The following is an 18,336-nucleotide window of genomic DNA, read 5'->3' as shown; positions in this document are numbered from 1 at the left end:
TTGTGCATGATGTCAAAAACTAATGCTGCAGCACTGGCAATATGTAAGATCATGCCAACCCTTCACCTCATCCCCATAACCTAGACAGGGCCAAGGACACCATAACCTACATGTCAACTACAAACTTTTGTAGTCTCAAAAAGCGGACACTACAAACTTTTGTAGTCTAAAAAAGCGGACACTACACACTTTTTCAAATGAAAAAGCAGACACTACAAACTTTTCCAATAAAAAAGCGGACACTACAAACTTTTGTAGTCTAAAAAGCGGACACTACAAACTTTTCTGATGACAAAAGCAGACATTACAAACTTTTGTAGTCTAAAAAAGTGCCTTTTCTAAAGGCTCTCATGCTCTCTTTTGCATATGATTCCTCAAACTAGACATGGAATAGAGTCCCTGCAATGTATCTGTATATTCCCCAGCCATTTCCCCATCAAATATGTGCCATGTATGGGATGGATGGGCTAGGTTGACTTTGGATAACCTTTTAGCCCTAACCCTAACTTTGTAGTCTAAGTCCAACTTTTGTAGTCTTTTGTAGTGTATCAGTAAAATTTGTAGTCTATGTCCGACTTTTGTAGTCTTATATAGTCTATCAGTAAACTTTGTAGTTGAGTCCGACTTTTTTGTAGTCTATATCTGACCATTCCTTTTCTAGGGCATGCACCTTCCTTTTTTGGTCATTTTTCCCACGATACAATAGTTGTAGCCCTTTCTTTTAGCTTTCTAAATATACTGAAATCATACTGTTTGGTTTTGTTTTCATGGAGAAAAATGCAAAAAACAAAAAAAAAACATGACACTTTTGGGATTCCTTTACCTCATATCACCACAATGGGAGCACTTCAGAACATAATTTAAACAGATTCAGGAAGCTACAGTGTAGGGCTACAACTTTTGTTTTTTGACCATTTTTGGTAATTGGTCATGTGACCATCATCCCAACATCCCATTACATGGACCCTGATAGGTAAAATCATTCTCTGCTTGGTTTTCTTCACTTTTTGGTCAAACCAGGTGATATTTCCCTTTTGGGATGGAACCTGAAGTGGACCCTGAAGGCAGTGCCTGATGTTCTGTACACCATTTATATATATATTCAATTTTTCCGCTATTTTTCTGGCTATTTTTGGATATATTACCATATTTGGAACTGGACCCTGGACCCTGACAATGTTACCCAACATGATGATCAGCAATGAGCCCTAATTTTTCCTGATTTTATTGCTATTTAACATTTGGAAATGCACCCTGGACCCTGAAAGGTCAGCTGCTGCTAAAAATGAAATATTCATTGAAGCGCCAGGTACACATATGAAAAGTGCAATGAAATCTCCTAGGAATAAGAATGAAATATCCATTGAAAGTGCCAGGCATCCAAATGAGAAGCACAATGAGATATCCTGGGTTTAGCAATGAAATATCCAATGAAAGCACCAGGTATATCTATGAAAAGTGCAATGAAATATCCTAGGAACAAGAATGAAATATCCTGGGGCTAACAATGAAATATCCAATGAAAGCGCCAGATATATATATGAAAACTCCAATGAAATGTCCTGGAGCTAAGAATGAAATATATATTGAAAGCGCCAGGTTTTCATATGAAAAGCAAAATGAGATATCCAGAGATAATGAATGAAATATTGCAGGAAATCGCAATACAATATTAATGAGATCACTTAGGCCATTTAATGAAAAAACCAAATGAAATACACAAGGAACTTAATGAATGAAAATACTAGACAAAATAATGAGTTGTCTCATTGAACCTCTAGGCATTATACACATCGCCTTCCAGGCATGTGTCTGGTTTTTATCATAAGAGTGTATACCACTAGTGGGTAAGAAGTCAAATCATCTAGTGTATTTGTATCGTAACTTAACGTTCCTCTCACTGTACCAGCTTTCATATATATATATTTAACATAACTTCTCGGTTTACTGGAGATGCATGAAAAGGAGGAATTGATATCGGTTTGGTATCAGGAATTAACGGAATCCTTACTTCCTCGGCGTAACTTCCCAAGCGCCCATCCAAACCAAACACTTCCTTGTGTTTGATTAAAATACGCTGAATTTCCTGAGTTTGATTTTGTGTAAGATTGGAAGAGATATCGATTTCCTGTAACAACTTCCCTTCAGGAATGGTCTCTTCCGGCATTTCAGCTGTCTTCGGTCCCAGCCCAGGCTGTAGTTTTAGACGAAATTGACCTGGAATGTTCCACCTTATTCATTTCCATAGGGTGTGCATTTGGCCACTTGGCCAAAATGCCATGGGCTGTGGAACATTGGAATATTTGAAAAAAAGCCTTTCAAAATTAAAAATCATTGCACCTATAATAAAATATACCCCCAGAATATGTTTTCTGCTTATAATATCATTCTACAGCATCTATTTTTAGCCTGGTATGTTTGTGATTTATTACAAATCTAAATATAGCTCACATGTGTTTTATGATTAAAAATTCTCAGAATTGGGATATCCTGTGGATCAGTATTGATGACTGATATGTTTTCTGTATGTTTTGTCTACCCAAAGAGCGTCCAGATATGTTTTTTCTTGAGATCCAGAATGTTTGTAATTTATTACAAATCTAAATATAGCTCAGATATGTTTGATGATTCAAAAGTCTCACATTCTGCATCAGCATTGATGACTGGTATGTTTTCCTGTATTCTGTGGATGTTTTTTTTTGCCTAAAGAGCATCCAAATATGTTTTTTCTTGGGATTCAGAATGTTGGACAGATCTAAATATAGCTCAGATGTGTTTTATGACTGAAAAATTCTTAGAAATGGTACATCCTGGATCAGCATTGTTGACTGGTATATTTTCTTGTATTCTGTGTATGTTTTTCTTGCCAAAAGCACATCCACATATGTTTTTCCATGTCATAATCCTTCTAAAAAAGCTGCATTTCACCAAAATATTCCAATTGTAATGATTCTCATTTTTCTCCATCAAAACTTGTGTTACAGCTACTCAAAGCTAACAAGTAAATGTAGAAATATATTTCTGATTTTTTCAAAAAAAATCCGCCTCAACCAGAGGTGTGGAGATGATGGATGCACAAGTCATGTTCTGGATGACCTTTTGTTCTTTGATCCTTCTAGGTAACAAACAACCATCAACAAAGGTAGCTTCTGAGAGCGGAATCATGAAAAGTGCGCTTTTGAGGGTGTCATTCAATATATTGATGGATTTGACTTCATACTTCTTCAATTCCAACTGGTTTGTATCATATAGTTTGTATTTTGTATTTCAATTCAGCAGCTTTTCGGATGGATGGCTCAGGTTCCAGCTGGATGACGTTGCCACACAAGTACAAATAGTTGGCCCCCCCAGGGCACCAGTGCCCAGATCTTCAAAAGGCACGGTTATTCATCCTCTACACTTGTATTCAATGAAAAATATACATTTTAGTACTCTAAAGGTAGAACTGAATCCAATTTTTCATGTTTTACATTTACGGCGCCCTCGCAAGTGGATGGATGCAACATAGTGAACTTGGATGACGCGTTTGAAGCTGAAGACAAACAGATGCAAAGTTCTCAAAAAAAAATCGGAAAAGCCACTGAAATTGAGCCAAGAGAGGAAGGGAACAATTGGTAATACATATCAGTATGTTGAATTTACAACACTGGACTTGCTCTCTTATCAGAAGTTGGATAAAAATTGTAGAAAAGGAGTATCTCTGTCTGTAAATGTCAAAAACATATCATTCCAGCAACTTGTAAACTAATACATGCTAGCTATAGCCTACCAGCACTCAGTAAATAAGTAAAGGAATATTAGGACAGGCAGTGTCAAATTTTGAGTGAAAGAACACACCTGAAAGTCTTGTTCCAACTTTTTGATTTTTAGGAGGGTTTTAAAACATTGAATTGTGTTGGGAAATCTTGCTCTGCTTGCCTAATTTTGAGGGAATCTGATTTACCTCTTCTTAGCTGAAGGTGGGTGTTTACATAAAATTTGTGAGTACTGTATTCACTTTGATAATGAAGGTTTTGTTGTGAAAGCCATTGCATAGGGTGTGTTTCTTCAGACTTTAACTATACTGTGTCCACTTAAACCATCCAATGGCCATAAAACTCCATAGATATCTTCAGAAGGAAAAACTGAATGTATTCCCAAAGTTTTATGGAAATCAGAAGATTGTGGAGATACAGGTGGATGGGATAGATGCAGAGGGTCATAGTCAAGGGGGTGTCGGGATCATAATCCTGGACCGGGGGCCGGTTGGTTGGTTGGGCCATCAGGCCGTTAAAAATAAATTGGAAGCTCGAAAATTTTGGCCCAAAACAATTATAGGTGGCCTTCCTGGTGGATAAATTATACATAATAGATACTAGAAAGCCTCAAGATGTGCTAAATGCCTGAGGATGCACCAAAAAACACCACTGAGACTGCTTACATAAGACAATAATAACATCGGACCATTGATAACTTTCGTTAGTATGGCAACCGTTACAGCAAGGAAACATGTGAAAAATGAAAATGTAAGGTTGTCGATTGGAGGATTGCTTTTGTGGATCCCGAGCAGAGCTGACCACTGCCAATGTGATCCAGTGGGATGTGAAACTGTGTGGTCAACTAAACCCACTTTCTGTTAGGTTTTCAACATAAAACATACTTACATCTTCATGTCAAACCATTCTGATATCACCTCATTTGTGTTTACCTTGTGCAGGTGCCCATACATGGGTTCAACATCGAGAGGCACGAGGACAGGAAGACAGCGGTGATGTCATATTTCCTAAAATAGACACGTGCCTGATTACGTTGGGTGGTTGGTTCAGCCCAGCGCTCACTACCAAAAAAATCGACCCTAGGTCTTTTTTTTTTATCCCGACACCCCCTTGGTCATAGTAAACCAACTGAAAGTGCCGGAATCTCATTTGCGAGATTGGACTTCTTATGACTTTTACTCGATGAATACACATTGTCACCTATCTTAAATGTTTATCCTATTCCTCAGAACCTCTGAATACTTTTTTCTATCCTTTTTTCTTCTCAATAACGAACGCAGGAGAGACTTGCGCAGCTCGCCGTCAGCGCTCGGCGTTTTCCGAGCGCTGTTGATGCGTGGTTGAGCATGCCACGTTGTCGTCTCATCATGCCTTCCTTCAACATCCGACTCGCCTTCCCATTCGACACTCGTCCCTCGACAACTCCCGTTCGGCGTAACAAACATCGTTGATAACTCCCAAGTCGCATGCCGGTCCACGGTCTTTTTTCCTACACAAGCAATGCTTTGGCTGTTTAACCTCCGACTCCCTTGAGCCTTCCCTTTCCCCAAAGCTTCCACTGTAAAAGCGGACTATACAACGGGAGCGAACGGGCAGGCACGGCAAGACCATTTGGCGACCTCTATACACGCAATGATAGGACATTGGGGGTTGAGCAGGGAGATGGGGCCGGGTGGGGCATTCGTTTTCGTTTCAAGACGAGGCTGATGTGTTGTATGGGTAGCTTCTATGACAATGTATGAGGAAGTCGCTCCCTTGTAACATGGACACCACGTCCCGGTGCGTGTCTCAAAACCTCGTACGTGTTCTTTCCTCTTCGTTCCTTCCCCTCCCAACTTGTTAAATCATATCAACTAGGCAAACACTCCTACCTAACTAATCGGATTACCCACCCAAGCGTGCCACGTCGATGGTGACACCAAGACTCCACAACGAGGGACGACAACGGCGGTTTACCACTACACCCTCCACCGATGACGGCGACCGCCCACCACTACCACCACAACGGCCACGAGTGCCCACCACTCACGGATGGCGATCAGCGCCCATGATCATCACCACACGAATGACCGGCGACCGCCCACCACCATCAATCACCGGATACGCTCGCGTGAAACACAGAGCACGCTTTGACTCTACTCATTGCGTTCATTACTCACACACTTCACTCATGACTAACGTGTCATGTCGATTTCACGACGATGACGCCCATGCCGCCAAGACCCGACTACGACGATGCTCCTCCATCATCACCCTCCACAATAACGGCAACCGACCACCACCACCACAATCAAACTGGTCACAACGACACCCTCCCGTCACTCACGCTCCAGCACCAACCCATCCATCCAACAGTCATGCCTCCAATCCAGCAGCACCACCAACCGAACCCATGCATCAACCCCCACCAAATGGCGCTGAGCACATAACCGCTCCCCTGCATTCCCAAAGTCACAGACAACCCAGCTGCCACGTCGCCGACAGGACGTGGCAACCAGACGGTTCGTCATCATTGAACTCGACTGCAGCGAAACGTACACTTCGCGGTGCAGGAACTGAGCCCAGGTAAGTAAGTGTACGGCCCTCTCCTCCCTGACAAACGATGATGACAGATGTTGTCGTCCTCTATTGATGACAACGACCATGCGGCCATGACAAACGAGCACGAAGGAGTCAACGGACGATCAAGACCACGACGCACGAGCACGGAGCAGACAACGGACGAGCATGGCCACGACCACGGTCACGACGTATCACTACGATGCAAGGGCCATCGCCACGGACAACGCACCAACAGCCGTGACCATGACAACGACGATAATGGACGATGACAGACCAGCACGATACGATGACGCTACCACGACCGCAACGGATGACAGCGACATGGACCACAACGAACACGTACGTACTACCATGATAGACCACGACAATGGTCGACCGCGATGCGAAGATGACTGCCATAGGGACCACCACGACGAACACGACGGGGACCACCACGACGACGATCACCACGAGCGTGTGGCCGAGCCAATCCAGGATCGGACTCGACTGTGTCAAGCACGAGGTGGAAGGGCATGGCAGCAAGCGGGGTGATGTATCCAAGGGATGGCACCAATCGCTGGAAGCGGGCAGGTGCAAGGATGACGCTGAATCGCTATTTCTCATTTTCATGAGGTTGTTGAGAGCCGATTTATTTGTTTCTTAGATATGTATATCATCACATCTTTTATTATGTCCTTTGGACAGTCTATGCTTCCCTGTATGTCGTGCCGCTAGCCTCTTTTCAAGTTTTTTTCAAGTTGTTTACATCTGTGTACCAACAGCGTTTACGGCCCACTGTCATCCGAAAAGGGTTTGTCGCATCCGACTATTTCGGTCTGATTTGACGAAGGGAAACTATCTGAACTGGCCTGAACAATATCAAACATATATTTGGTGAAGTTTCAGAGGTGGTTTCTAGGAGGAACAAAGCTGTATGACATAAATATCTCCTCAGAACCAAAACTATGCATTGTTGACAATTGTGTACCAAAGGTTTTAACAGGCCCAATGGATTTGTTGCATCCAGCATATTTCGGTCAGATTTGACAGAGGGAAACTATTTAGGAGTGATAAATAATAAATCTGTACCCATATAATATCAACAATACCTCTTCCCACCCACCCTACAGCAAGCTGTGCATTAACCCACATCCAGACCAAGTGGTCAATTGCACTCCCTATGGAAATGAATAAAGTGCATTCTTCCAGTTGATAAGGCATAGGGCTACAGCCAAGGGTGTCGGTCCACCTTCAACCGGACGTTCAGCTAATAGATCTTCTCCTGAGTACTTTAGTCTTGACAGATCCAGTATTTCCCGTACCTGACTCCTACCAGTATGCATTGAAGTGTTAGTTGGCGTAGTCACTTTGAAAGTTGTGGTCTGATTCTGAAGTAACGTCTGGATCAGATGTACTCTCCTTTCCGCATCCTGTTTTTGCGTACTCGAGTAACAGTCCTTCTTGTCCAACCACGATGACGGATTCTTAGCTGTTCCTAGAACTTGTCCTGCTGGAATTGTTATTGGATTCTTTGAGAAATTTGAAACAAACACCCTACTGTCGTCGCGGTCGACTAGTGTATCGGCAATTCCATACAGTTCCTCTGCATTTCCGTTTGACAGGAATGACCTTTCGACAAAGATGGTAGACGTCGAGTCATTGAGGCCGGCATCCACGTGTACTAGCTTCGATGCTTCGGGAGGGATGGTTACCTGGTGTCTTGACCGTACTTGCCGTTCGGCTTGTCGATGTCTGGTGCGCTTCTTCTGTACTTGAGATTTTTGATGAGCCTTAGATTTTAAGACTCGACTAGTGACATCAGGCCTAACTCTTACCTTGAATGCATGTCCATCTTCATCCAGGAAGGGCGTGCTCAGAGAGTTATGGACTTTAACCGATCTTCCTGACGATCCGAATTTCAAAGTGGTCTCTCCTTCCTCGCGAAGTACTGATATAGAGTATTGGTCAGCAAAGTCGTTTCCTAAAATGAATTCGGCTGACATTCCTTTCACAACATATGCTTCGACATTAATCTGCACAGGTCCCTTGGGCGTCTTGAAGATCAAATCCAGTATGACGTAGCCTGTGATGATGGCTTTACCGGTAACTTGGATCAGTTTGATCTGTTGACCCACGCGAATCTTGGGCGCTTTTAACATCTGATCAAGCGTCTTTTGCGAAATCAGGGTTATGTCTGATCCGGAATCGATGATAACGGGAATAGGCCTGGTGTCTAATCCGTTTAGTGATGCGTACGCCTCGGTTACTTTAGCTCCCAAGAACGCACATCCGGGCGGACGAGCTAAATGCTTACGCAACTCTATTAAGTCACCATTACTTTCCTGTACTTGAGTAGCTAACGTGGTCATCTGAATTTCGCGTGCCAGCTTACGTCTCGTTTTTCGGTTAATCTCGGGCGGTCTCCGTCGAATAATGAAGTCTGAAGATAGACAGGGGGCTGTCGAGTAAGGATTCTTCAAATTAGTTTTCCAGTCGGCTCCTACGTGATAGATCTTACTAGTATGGTATTCCCCCCCCAGCGAAGACGGATCCTTCACTGAGAGGGTCCTTGAAAATCCGACTTGTCCAGATGGTCCGAATTTTCGTCTACAGTATCGTCGTCACTGAAGGTTTCGTAATAAAGATCGTCGTACCTGTCCTGAGCTTCCTTCTCGTCTTCCTGAAGAGTCACCGAATTAACTCGAGCGAACCTTTCCCCTTTGCGAGCGTATTTGCAGTCTCTATCCCAATGTTTAGGACTTCCACAATGGCGACAAGGCCGGGCTCCCTTCTCTTCTGGAGTTCCTCGCGGCGAAACATTTGAGTCGTCTTTGGGAAATTGCGGTTTAGAGGTGTTGCGAGTCCATCCTACTAGATTAACATTTGCCCGTTGCGTCCTAAACGGGTTGAACGGACTCTTAGGCTGTGTATCCTTGTTGTAATAAGAGTTCCTGACAGGAGGTAAAGGCTTGTTACCTGACTTAACGAGAGAGTCTTCATGGAATTTGACTGCAAATTGAAATTGTTCAAGAGTCTGATATAGGTGTGGTGTGACGACCGGTGTCCAGTAAGAGGGTGCGCCCTCCATTATTTCGTTAATCAGTTCGCTGTCCGTATAATTGTAAACGAATTGTAAAAGTTCCAGCTTGCGTATCACATACTCACTGGGTAACTCTCGTCCGTTTCCTGAGTCTTGATAAGATGCCTTATTCGCTCATGCTTTCTGTTTATCGAGGAATGCGCGGTTCATATAGTATTCGCCAATAGCACTTCGTAGGGTTCCCCAATTAGTTTCTATTCGTTCCCGGGTTTCTGTACTCTGACTATAATACCAGGTTTCGGCACTTCCAGTGAGTCTAGTTGGAACAAGCGTACCTAGTTGCTTAAAAACTATGTCCGACCTTTTCGCCAAACTGTTCAACTTTAAAAACCATCGTCTGAGGGAGTCGGGACTTCCATCCCAGGTAGGTATAGCCTCCATTTTCAACTTTACGTCAAATTGCGGTTCGGTTGGCGTTTTCTGAGTGACGGAGGTAGATTCCCCTGGAGGTGGTTGTCGTTCGAACGGATTTCGATGTGGTTGCTGCGGAATTCGTGGGTTACGCGAAGGTCGATTCTCTCCTTCGTCGTTGCTGTCGTCTCCATCTGAGTCTCCAGGGCCTGGCGCTCCTCCTGAATGACTCCCTTTAGTTTGTCTTACCGGTGTTGTCGGAGATGGACTACGAACCGTTACTTGTCTTGTCTGACCGCCCCTCTTTGATTCCTTAAATCCGAGTAATTCCTGAAATGCTTTAGAAGCGGTGTTCTGTGTAGGATGCCCGAAGACCGAAGAATTAACGTTTCTGGGCGTGCGGAAAGTGTAGCTCAAAGTTGACGGTCTTTGGAACCTCAATATGCTATCAGCCTCCCCTGGCGCGAAAACCGGCGCCGCTAGTACTGGGCTGGCTGAAAGTACTGGTGAGCGTTCTCCAAGCGAAACAGCTGGCGAACCTAAAGGTGTAGTCCTCGGCTTAGAACTCGTTTCAGCCCTTCGAGTGTCTGGGAATTCATGATGATCGCTGAGGTAAGTTAGAAAATTCTCCACTTCCCGTCGATAACAAGCGCCTAATATTTCAAAGTCGTTAGCATTCCAAAATTCGTCGGCTTTCCCTGTCAAGCCCCATCGCGGAATACTTGGAATTCCATATCCTGCCATGATTAAATCCTCCTCCGCTTGTTCCCGACGAAGTCTCAGCCGCTGATTCAAACTTACGAGAATAATTCTCTGTAGAGCGAAACCAATGCGTTCCTCATCCTTGAAACAATACAAGTTGGTGAGTAATTCGTTTAAAATTCCCAGTTCCTCGGTAAAAACCTTTTTACGATTCCTGGACATGTTCTTTCCGGGGTAATTGGATATAGATCGTCGTAGGCTAGTTTCCCCAAACTTTAATGCTTGAAGATGACGTCCTGCTGTAGAGAATACCTTTTCGGATTTCTTTAGTCCTTTTTCCATATCTCCGTAAGAAGAAAAGGCCTTACAGCTGGGGAACTCGATAGTGATTTCGGAATATGCGCTACGATCAGAAGGAAGATCACTTGCTCGATAAGGACCACCTAATTCAGTCAACTCTCCAAATTCTACCAGACCTAGACTATAATCTGACCTTATGTCGTCTTCCTCCTGGTCTGCAGGGCCTTCAAAAGATTCAACGTGTTGTCCACCACTTGGCGCGCTTTCCGATATCGGCCTTGCTTCGTCATTTTCCGCTTCTGGAAGAGTGTTTGTCGGCGGCACCACTTGAGAAGTTGACGATGTGATGCCTGGTGTAGTACTCGTGCCGCCTGCCATACCAGCTGACTGCGAGTTATTAGTCTTACGTCCGGTCTTTCTCGTGCCTTCGTTGTTGTTAGCCATCAGAGTAGATCGTATTTGAAATTCAAGGGATATGCGTTACTGGGGATAACAATCTGATGGTTACTGAAAATGATTGGCGTAGGTCGTGGGCGTAAAGATCGAAAATGTGTTCCTACGATATCGATTCGTTCAGATTAAGGGTGTTCGGTGGGCGTAAGAATCGAAGGATGTACTCCGACAGTTCAGAAGTAGTTCATAAAACTGAAATCCAGTCAGTAACAAGAAGTCTCACGCTTGTTAGGGAATGTTCCCAATGTGTCCACCAATGTTAGAGTTTACGACTCTGCGTTGGTGTATTCCTATGAATACAAAGTTAGCAGTTAATCGTATTTAGACAATGTTACCTAAGCGAGAGAGTCAAATGCGTTGTATGTAAATACAACACATAGAGGGCGAGTATTCCTAAAAGCGTAGAGAGTCTTGAGTGTCCGTTGAGTGTCCGATGACAGCGTCACTTGATTGATCGTAACGTCAGCGTGTAGCCTTGATGGTCGATCAGAGTGAATTGATAGCACTTAGCCTTATAAATTTACTCAAGGGATGCTGCTTAGTTCGAAGAACTTAAGTCAAATCAAGTTGGGATAAAAGTAAGTATGAAACTTACTTCTTGCATTTCACCTAATTTAAATACAAGTAGAATGTAACGTAGAAGTATCTAGATCCTTCATATTCCTACTACAACGTTCCTTCGGATCGCTTACCAAACATTTACCTGACTCAAAACTGTTTGGTTCGATTTGCATTCCTAACAAAACCTGTAATCCTAACATATACAAAGCGCATGACGCGCGAATACAAGTCGTGTTTGAGCGCGTTCAAACGCACTAAGTACAATCGCAACGGAATACAACTATCTAAAGAGATAGTGCAACAGAATACAACTAAATAGAAACTAGTCAGATAATACAAAGAAGAGATGGAACATTGATGAAGTTATCTGGTGGTGAGAATGAAAGGATAACGAGACTAGTAATAATCAGAGTACCCTAACAAACATCCTCCTCCAGGGATTCTGGAAGTGGTAAAATTCCACGGGGACCATCTTGTATCATGCTGAAAAGAAACATGTCTCGGGGACTGCGTTCACGCTCCCCTCTGATTTGGAGCTTGTGTGAATTCCAAGCCAAAGTCCACTCATCCGCATCTTCTTGAATGCAGTCACTAGTGCCTACCACTTTTATGATAAAACCTGGGCATTTGCCTGCACAGTTTTTTCAATCCCCCCAAGTGAAATATGAAATGAAATGCCTAGGCTATTTCATTCTTGCTTGGCAGCTATTTCATTCCTACCCACCACATTTTTCATTTCTCCTTGACAATGAAATACATTTCATTCTTTTGCCTGTGCTTTTTCATAACTTTTTCATTCTTTGCCAACTTTATTTCTTTTCTTTTCATTCTTTGCCAGTATCATTTCATTCTTTTGCCTGCGCTTTTTCATAAATTTTTTCATTCTTTGTCAGTCTTATTTCATTCATTTGCCTGTGCTTTTTCATAACTTATATATTTGTTTGGTTATGATGGGATCAAAATATAAGACATGTGATCTTTTAGTTGCCTCAATTTACATGTTTATTGCTCAATTAAGTTAGATTATGGCCTCAAATACAAACAAATGTAAAGATCACAAGCCAGGGGTTGATTAGGTCAAACTATAGCTATTAATTTGAGAATACATATGTTTATTATTTACAAACAAATAATGTGTGTTTAGTTATGAAAAGGCTTAGAGAGGCAATGAAATGAGTTTCATTTTTTTAAAGTGCAACCCTAACCTTAAACATGGCAAACAATGAAATAATAAGTTATGAAAAGGTGCAGGCAATGGAATGAAATAGGACTGGCAAAGAATGAAAAAATTTATGAAAAAGCGCAGGCAAAAGAATGAAATGATACTGGCAAAGAATGAAAAGAAAAGAAATAAAGTTGGCAAAGAATGAAAAAGTTATGAAAAAGCACAGGCAAAAGAATGAAATGTATTTCATTGTCAAGGAGAAATGAAAAATGTGGTGGGTAGGAATGAAATAGCTGCCAAGCAAGAATGAAATAGCCTAGGCATTTCATTTCATATTTCACTTGGGGGGATTGAAAAGACTGTGCAGGCAAATGCCCAGGTTTTATCATAAAAGTGGTAGGTACCACTCCATGCAGTGAAGAAAGAGGTGATGGAGAAGCCACCTGTCGTCAGATGACTGTGGATTGAGCCCGTGGTTGACTTCAAGATCTAAGAAAAAGTTCTTCCACTTCATCCCGAAGCCGTGGGTGATGTCATACCACATGCGCTCTATGCGAGTGTTGTGCACACTCCTGTCAATTTTCTCAGATGGCTCCAATAAGACTCTCAATAGGTAACTCACCTGCCCCAGATATACGAGCCCCGCCCAGATCCTCTGTTGTCCTCCATCCACTCAGCAACTTTTATATTCTCTGTCCCATGGTCACCACGCACACGGCTAGGCGTCCCATGCTGGGCTCGGGCTTCATGGAATGTTATAAGGACAGTTTCAGCTCGATTGTTGTTGTTGATACGAAGCCGAGCAACAAGGCGCGACTTTCCATCAACAAAGGCATGCTTGACAATACCAAATCAGATAAGACCTAGAAACGACTATCAGCAGAGGGCTGCAAATCTTAATGTATTCTGAGCCTGACCATGCTGACCATCGTGATGCCAGAGAGAGTTGGCACCTGCCACTTTATAAATCTTACGATGAATTGTGCGCTGCCCAAACACTCCAGGTGTTCCATGTACCCGAAGAAATGATTCTGTGATGCGCTCCCGGGGGACATGATGACCACTAGCCTTGAGACGACCTGCAATCATGCGTTGGCCAAAGGTTGGAAAGATCTCCAGAATGCTGGACAAAAGTGCGTCAAGCTTGTCATTGGTGAGAGCTGAGATCCCACGAGTTGATGTTGATCGCATGGCATTGATAACACCATCAGGCTGCATCTGGGGAACAAAAACAGGAGTTCCTGGAGTTGCGATACCATATTCAAGTGCCCTCTGTCGCACCGTCCGAGCATCACAATTGAAAATTGGCTTGAGACCTGAGGGCCCACGGAGTGCCAATGCTTCCCTCAGAAAGGTGGGATCTATCTCCACACGAGGACGACCTGGTCGCCCACCACTCTTCCGAGTAACGACAACAAGCTGCGGCTCATCTGGTGGGTCAGCTGATTCGTGGCGAGCTTGATCCAATGAGTTGACTATAGCTGCAAGACTTTGTTGGAGTATGCTGAACTCAGCAGGGGGGAAATGGTCCTGAAGCTGTTATCACAAGAGTGTTAGGCATTTCGCAGATGTGTGAGAACTTGAAAAGACATACTTGTTCAGCTGCTTCAAGCAAGCGAACTGCCTCATCACGTTGTTGAGAGAGTCGGGCAACATCACCAAGCTGAGTCCTCAAGGCAAGGTGAACACGATCCAGCAGAACGAGATAAGCTGCCCGAATATTCTTGAGTTGCTCTGACATGATTGTGGCGGATAGGTGAAAGTCAAGAGATCACATTGAAAACAATCGCAGTGCTGAGATGCCCTCACCAGATCCACGATCGGCTTGGCAGTTCCTGGGTTCCTAACAATTGTCAAAGATTGTTAGAGATCATAGCTAGGTCCCTTAATTCTGAGGTCGACGGAAAGCTGAGAATCTGGAAGATTATGGAGGATTTTCCCAAAATGATTCAGTCTTAACTTTGCTCATGTACCAAATGTACATACCTACAAAATGCCAGATTGCCAAAGATCTCAGGTCATAAATAGAGCCAAAGCCTAATTGTAAAGGAAAGATTGTTGAAGATTCTGCAAAATTGTTGAAGATTGTTCGCAAAATTTGACTTTCTTCCTTCACATGTTTCTGAGATGGGATAATCTTTGACAATCTTTGACAATCTTTGGCAATCTTTGACAATCTTTGACAATCACCAGCTTTATTTCATGAAAAGTATGTAGGAAGAAAAGAAAAGTGGGTTTTGTCCACAGACGACCGTCAAAGCAAGTTGATATTGGTATAATCGGTATTGTGACGGTTGAGGGTTCGCAGTCTTGAACGACAATGGACAATCATATTTTTGTAATGTCTCGTGTTAAACCCATTCTGTTCAAGGTATGCCCACCCCAATAAAGCATGGGGTGGAGAGGAGAAGAAAGTGGTGGGACAGGTAGCAGAGATAGACAGGAAATTCCGCAGGAGTGGCGTGAAACAAGACGCAACAAGACTGTCATGATCCACGGCGCATAACGATTTTGACCTTGACTTTGCCGAGAAATTCGTGAAATCCCATATCGGACAAAGACTCGAAGAAAGTGAATGAGGGGGGGAAAGATGAAGGAAGGCCGTGCAGGAGCAATGGGTCGGAGTTCGGTTTGGGGAGGCAAGTTCTGAAGCTTATGTGGCCTCAACATCGACTGTGTTCCACAACTACTGCCACAAACGACAATCTCATTGCTCGGTACCCAGTGCTCGAGATGCATTAACACCATCTAGTCATGGGATACTTTCAAGCGAAACTGTGTCTAACCATGTCAGGCAAAGGGGTTGTGATGGTGGGGATGGCCTTGAACGTTCGAGGGCTTTGAACATCACCCGGCTATTTCGCATGGACGACGGTATGTGCTCATCTTCCTTCTTGAACGCTCATTCAAGACCTCTTCAGAATTCATAAAAATTTGCCAGGAAAGAACCGCCAATAACGACCTCTTGTGAAAAAGTGGTCAAGTTATCCCTTCGCTACCACGTCGACTAGCGGAGCCCAAGTCTAACAACTTTGACAGGCAGTCTGTCTGTCATTTGGCAGCACATCAGCGCCTTCTCCGTTCCTTTTCCTCTGTTTCGGCGAGAAAACTGAGGTGCTGGCACAAAGCCGCGCGCGGTTCTGAATTTCTTGATTCAAACCCCCGTTTCCGGCCAGATCTTGATTCACCCCACATCCTCCATCTACGCTGGATATCCTGTCAAGCTCTACTCTTAGCAACGAAGGGCAATACACAACTCACCCTACGATACGGGCCCGTCACGTGACAGTTTTGGAACCTCAGGAGCGGGACATGATTCACTTTTGAAGCCTTTGGACGTTTGTGGAAGTCTCAGAACCACTGGTTCCGTCTGAATGAAGGCCGACCTACGGCGGGAGGCGCTTGGAAAATCATGCCTCTATGTGGCATGGGGCTTCAACTGCACAGCGGCCTCTTAAGCTGATCTGCACAGGGCTCATTCAAAGACATGCCGAGGAGTTCGTCCTGAGTGTATCTGCCCACCTGGAGCACCCCTCTAATCGGCTTTGTGGAGACCAATCATTGAACTGGTTGAAAGAGGTCTGAAAGTCGAACGCTGCCTCCTGTAGTGGAGAAGGACGGTATCGTGAACTGGGCCAACCCAAGGAGGTGTCTGGGCGGCGAATGTGCAGTAGTATCCTGCCGCTCACCGCGCGGCAAGCGGCGTCAAATCCCATGAATGACTTCTCCATGTTCGTGAAGGAGGCGTGCCAGGCTTTTGCGAACCCGACGTTTCCACACATTCGGCCCTCTGTTCCTGGATGGGATGGCTTCCTATCCAGAGCAACAAAGGCCTTCATTGTCACTAGACAGTTGTACGGGTTGCAAGGGGTCCTAAATCCCCAATTGCTGTCTAGGGGTTGGAATGCTGTTGCGCCGTGGTGAAATGACTGGGACGTTCAACTTTGGGGTGCCCTTTTTTCCGCAATCGTCAAAAGAGCCTTTTATAGGCGAGGAAGGAATAGGGACTCAACATTTCTATATGGCTTTACAGGAATTTGAGTGTTCCAGTCGAGTCAAAAGCTAGTGAGGAGAGGCTATCGCCACCACCTATTGTCCGGTCCTTGGACGACAGGCAAGGTGTGCACTAGGTGTGGAGGAGTCTCTAAGTGTTGGGAAGGCTGTAGATTGGCTGTTTGGAGCAGGTACCGCTTGTTCTCACAGAGTTGTGTTTGAGGCGGCAACCGTTGGACGTTGAGCGGGTTGGGTTTCTCACAACTTTCAGCAGTGCACTCCTGGGCGCTTGGACCCATGGTGACATCTCTTCCCTTCATTACTCCCCCGCCAATCTCTTTCTGACCAGCTAGCCCTCCTACGCGCCGATCGGCGGCAAATGGTGAAGGACACGGTTCCTGCGGTTCAGCCATTTTTGGCCTACAAAGATCCAGGATATCCAGGAACGAAAACTTTAAACTTCAAGTCAAGGAATTCCAAGGTCGCCGCTGTTTTGACGGCTATTTGGACCTCTTCACCCCAAAAATCCCATATAAAATCCCCTCCGTCCTGGATCTCTCTTTCCTTATCACACCCACCGTCACCATCCCTGCCCCAACGCTCCTTTGCTGCTGCTACAATTTAAAACGTACAGCGTTTCATTCCCTATCTATGATGCCTCGCTCGCAGCGGGTTTTGCCATCCTTCACCCTCGCCCTCGGTGGCTCAGTCACCCTCCGCGACTTTCAGCACGCCTGCAACCGGGAAATTCATATTCCCATCCATGCTCTGCCTGACGACGAGAACCTCTTGGTGCGGCGTGTCCGTGACATACATCTCCCAGCCACTGATTTCCCCGTCTTGTCCACAGCGCACGGTTGACTTACGGACTGCTCCAGCTCCAGCCTTCATCGTTTACAAGGCTGACTACTATCCGGTAGGTTGCTCCTTCAAGATATCCATTTCGGAACATCTCTTTGCCCATTTGATTTTTGTTTAGGACCCAGAGGCCGCGTCCTTATTTGGCGATGCGCAAGAGGAACAAATCTCAGAAGGCTTCTTTTGGGTATGTGTGTTCGAAGCTGAGATGTGTGTCACACTCATCATATCACAGCGACGCCTCAAAGCCGTCCTGCTGAAGATCAAGGGCTTTGGAGGCCTCTTCACCATCTGAGTGTCTTCCTGCTTTTGATGCCGAAGCCTTCACATGACCCATCTTGTTGCTCGCTAAACGCTAAACATCTCTTGCATTTTGTCATTGTCAATCCCATTATCAACGCTTCGCGGCCTTCTTTTGTATCATATATATAGCTTTGCAGTATCTGTTGATCAACGCTTCATTCGCCTTCCTTTGTAGTATATAGTTCTCACCATGATCTTGATAATTCAGGACACTCACACAAAATATAGTCGTTCTTGCTCGTATGACAGACAAA

The 18,336-nt window shown here is 44.4% G+C and overlaps 6 protein-coding genes across 6 annotated transcripts; 3 read left to right on the top strand and 3 right to left on the bottom strand.

Moving 5' to 3' along the window:
* Nucleotides 1-1,912: 1,912 nt before the first annotated feature.
* Nucleotides 1,913-2,167, bottom strand: LACBIDRAFT_315466 (uncharacterized protein; the record flags this gene model as incomplete). The annotated part of the gene is made up of 1 exon (XM_001878009.1): nt 1,913-2,167. The coding sequence occupies one exon, from the start codon at nt 2,165-2,167 to the stop codon at nt 1,913-1,915; it is 255 nt and encodes an 84-aa protein (XP_001878044.1).
* A 3,497-nt stretch (nt 2,168-5,664) lies between these two features.
* On the top strand, nt 5,665-6,410 carry LACBIDRAFT_315465 (uncharacterized protein; the record flags this gene model as incomplete). Its single annotated transcript, XM_001878362.1, has 2 exons — nt 5,665-6,320; nt 6,368-6,410. 2 exons carry the CDS (start codon nt 5,665-5,667, stop codon nt 6,408-6,410), a joined length of 699 nt encoding a protein of 232 aa, XP_001878397.1.
* A 72-nt stretch (nt 6,411-6,482) lies between these two features.
* LACBIDRAFT_324610 (uncharacterized protein) lies at nt 6,483-7,136 on the top strand (the record flags this gene model as incomplete). Its single annotated transcript, XM_001878361.1, is given in 4 exon segments — nt 6,483-6,656; nt 6,676-6,844; nt 7,002-7,014; nt 7,079-7,136. The coding sequence occupies 4 exon segments, from the start codon at nt 6,483-6,485 to the stop codon at nt 7,134-7,136; spliced, it is 414 nt and encodes a 137-aa protein (XP_001878396.1).
* Nucleotides 7,137-7,420: 284 nt separating this feature from the next.
* LACBIDRAFT_324609 (uncharacterized protein) lies at nt 7,421-11,193 on the bottom strand (the record flags this gene model as incomplete). The annotated part of the gene is made up of 6 exons (XM_001878008.1): nt 7,421-7,474; nt 7,619-8,062; nt 8,132-8,903; nt 8,951-9,305; nt 9,462-9,488; nt 9,672-11,193. 6 exons carry the CDS (start codon nt 11,191-11,193, stop codon nt 7,421-7,423), a joined length of 3,174 nt encoding a protein of 1,057 aa, XP_001878043.1.
* Nucleotides 11,194-12,835: 1,642 nt separating this feature from the next.
* LACBIDRAFT_324608 (uncharacterized protein) lies at nt 12,836-14,669 on the bottom strand (the record flags this gene model as incomplete). Its single annotated transcript, XM_001878007.1, has 6 exons — nt 12,836-12,851; nt 13,372-13,477; nt 13,551-13,608; nt 13,643-13,765; nt 13,946-14,464; nt 14,523-14,669. 6 exons carry the CDS (start codon nt 14,667-14,669, stop codon nt 12,836-12,838), a joined length of 969 nt encoding a protein of 322 aa, XP_001878042.1.
* A 2,906-nt stretch (nt 14,670-17,575) lies between these two features.
* On the top strand, nt 17,576-18,074 carry LACBIDRAFT_324607 (uncharacterized protein; the record flags this gene model as incomplete). The annotated part of the gene is made up of 4 exons (XM_001878360.1): nt 17,576-17,777; nt 17,800-17,837; nt 17,901-17,966; nt 18,015-18,074. The coding sequence occupies 4 exons, from the start codon at nt 17,576-17,578 to the stop codon at nt 18,072-18,074; spliced, it is 366 nt and encodes a 121-aa protein (XP_001878395.1).
* Nucleotides 18,075-18,336: the final 262 nt, after the last annotated feature.

The sequence above is a fragment of the Laccaria bicolor genome, genomic scaffold (assembly GCF_000143565.1).
Source record: "Laccaria bicolor S238N-H82 LACBIscaffold_6 genomic scaffold, whole genome shotgun sequence".
Taxonomy (NCBI): Eukaryota; Fungi; Basidiomycota; class Agaricomycetes; order Agaricales; family Hydnangiaceae; genus Laccaria; species Laccaria bicolor.
This window is presented reverse-complemented; position numbering and strand designations above follow the sequence as displayed.